The sequence below is a fragment of the Rhagoletis zephyria genome, unplaced genomic scaffold (genome assembly GCF_001687245.7).
Source record: "Rhagoletis zephyria isolate East Lansing unplaced genomic scaffold, Rhagoletis_zephyria_1.1 Rzeph_scaffold_33979, whole genome shotgun sequence".
Classification (NCBI taxonomy): domain Eukaryota; kingdom Metazoa; phylum Arthropoda; class Insecta; order Diptera; family Tephritidae; genus Rhagoletis; species Rhagoletis zephyria.
Window position 1 is genome coordinate 823 of NW_016191034.1, and position 2,827 is coordinate 3,649.

Consider the following 2,827-nt stretch of genomic DNA (forward strand, 5'->3'; position numbering starts at 1 on the left):
GATCGTGTTGGCTAGCGTCCACCGTTACCAGCAGCCCCTCCCTCCCCTCCTCTTTGACGTGATAAAGAGCGGAAAAGAGTTGCTAGGTGGTCTAAAAAATGATGATGATAGTGGTGATGATGCGCTTGGGTTTAGGTGCACTTGAGGTGCCACGAATTGGATTGTGCAATACGTGCGCGGGCAGTGCTTACGTACTCTGCGAAGGGCAGGCGCGGTTCACGTGTGTATTTTATTTTTGCAAAAAAAACATTGCCGCATGAGAAATAATCTTCACCAACAAATTATGGGCACCACCGAGACCGAGAACCAGTTCAGCGATGCCTTCGAGGTGGAGGGCCAATCTTCAGAGGCGGAGAACAAAGTCAGCCAACTGCTGGCGAAGCAGCAGCTGCGGGACAGTCCAGATGAAGCGGAAGAAGACGTTGACGACGACGACGATGATGGCGTTGAAGAGCTGTTCTTTGATGACAATCAACTGAAGCAGGCGAAGCGGGAACACATCCAGACGGGCAACTACCAGCCAAACTTGAAAAAGTTCAGCAAGTACGAGGACAAGATCAACCTGGACTCGTANTCAACTGAAGCAGGCGAAACGGGAGCACATCCAGACGGGCAACTACCAGCCGAACTTGAAAAAGTTCAGCAAGTACGAGGACAAGATCAACCTGGACTCGTACAATGTCACCAATAAGACGTGGAACCTGCTCAATGTGACGGACAAGAAGATCTTCGAGGAGCGGAAGCGCATCAAGGACAAGTGCGACCGAGCCACCGTGGAGCAGGTGCTTGACCCGCGCACGAGGATGATTCTCTTCAAGCTGATCAACCGCCGCTACATTGAGCAGATCAACGGCTGCATCAGCACCGGCAAGGAGGCCAACGTCTACCACGCCACATCCAGTGAGGAAGGCGGCGTCGACAAGGCCGTGAAGATCTACAAAACCTCCATTTTGGTGTTCAAAGACCGCGACAAGTACGTGTCGGGGGAGTTTCGCTTTCGCCACGGCTACTGCCGCCACAACCCCCGGAAGATGGTGCGCACCTGGGCGGAGAAGGAGATGCGCAACCTCTGCCGCATCTACCAGTCAGGCATCAACTGTCCGAAGCCGCAGGTGCTGCGCAGCCACGTCCTGGTGATGGACTTCGTGGGCAAGGACGGCATTCCGGCGCCGCTGCTGAAGGACTGCGGCAACCTCAGTTCGGCAAAGTTCAAGGAGCTCTACCTCGAGTGCATCCTCATCATGCGGAAGCTCTTCAACGAGTGCCACCTGGTGCACGCCGACCTGAGCGAGTTCAACCTGCTCTACCACAACTCCTCCATCTTTGTCATCGACGTCTCGCAGTCGGTAGAGCACGACCACCCCTCGGCGCTGGAGTTCCTCCGCAAGGACTGCACCAACGTCAACGACTACTTCGGGCGGCGGGGCGTCCTCACGATGACCACCAAGGAGCTCTTTGACTTTGTCACCGACCCGAACATCACCGAGAAGAACATCGACCGGTACCTGGAGCGGGCGCAGCAGCTGGCGGCGGAGCGCGCCGAGGAGGGCGGCCAGGGGGCGGAGGAAGCCCTTGACGAGGAGGTCTTCAAGCAGGTCTTCATTCCGCAGCGGCTCGACCACGTGGCGCACTACGACCGAACGCAGACGAACCGCGATCAGACGCACTACAAGACGCTGGCCGGACTGAAGGCAGATCTCAGTGGGGCTACGACAAAGCCGGCGCTCTTGGCGGCCGCCCACAACGAGGACGATGAATCCTCCTCCTCCTCCTCTTCTTCGGATGGCGAAGCCTCTCAGTCAGGAAGCGACGAGGAAGGAGGTCACCACNTGGCGCACTACGACCGAACGCAGACGAACCGCGATCAGACGCACTACAAGACACTGGCCGGACTGAAGGCAGATCTCAGTGGGGCGACGACGAAGCCGGCGCTCTTGGCGGCCACTCACAATGAGGACGATGAATCCTCCTCCTCCTCCTCCTCTTCTTCGGATGGCGAAGCCTCTCAGTCAGGAAGCGACGAGGAAGGAGGTCACCACCAGCACGCCGGTCGGCCAAAGGACGAAACGGCCGAGGAGAAAAGGGTAAGTTGAGCCAAGAGTTCGATTTGCCGCCTCTGACAGAGCAGCTGTTTTCTAATCAACACTTTCCCTTCCTTTTCTCAGCAACGGAAGCTGAACGTCAAGCTGGAGCAGCGGGAGAAGCGACAGAGCAAGCTGCCCAAGCATTTGAAGAAGCGAAAGGAGCAAATGGGCAAAAGCAGGAAGAAGTGATTTGTGTATAAACAGGGAGTCCTTTTAGTGTATGATGCGCGAGCAATACAAACAAACACCAAACGATGTATAAATATATATTCACTATCTTTTGAGCAGTTACACTCTGTTTTACTTCTTCTTTCGATGTCCTCTGCTCGCCTTGCCGGCGTCCACCACCTTGGCGCGTTTCGTGGTCTTCTTGCGAATGGTGTCGTAGAAGTGGACGCCAATCTTCTTCGTCTTCGCGTCGCGCTCCTTTCGTCGGCGCAGCTTTGAGGTGAGACCGCCAGCAGCTGCAGTAGTGGCCTTCTTTCCGCCGGCAGGCTTTCTGTCACCCTCTGAATTGAATCGTCTGTGGTCATTTGCCACCACCTCCTCCTCTGAAGAGTACTCCAGCTCACTATCGACGGCTTCCTCCTCCTCCTCCTCTTCTTTTTCTTTTTCAGCGCCTTCCTCACCGATATCCTCGGCGTCCTCCGCTTTCTCCTCATCAGCAGAAGCTTCGGCTTCAGCTTCTTCTTCCTCCTCCTCCTCTTCCTCCTTATCCTCCTCCCCATCAGACTGGTAGAGCT

General features: G+C 55.8%; 1 protein-coding gene across 1 annotated transcript; it reads left to right on the forward strand.

The window, feature by feature from the left end:
• Positions 1 to 283: 283 nt before the first annotated feature.
• Positions 284 to 2,084, forward strand: LOC108354191 (serine/threonine-protein kinase RIO1-like; the record flags this gene model as incomplete). The annotated part of the gene is made up of 2 exons (XM_017605381.1): positions 284 to 484; positions 585 to 2,084. Coding segments are annotated over exons 1-2 (1,701 nt in total), but the record flags the coding sequence as incomplete, so codon positions are not given.
• Between the last annotated feature and the right edge of the window lie 743 nt (positions 2,085 to 2,827).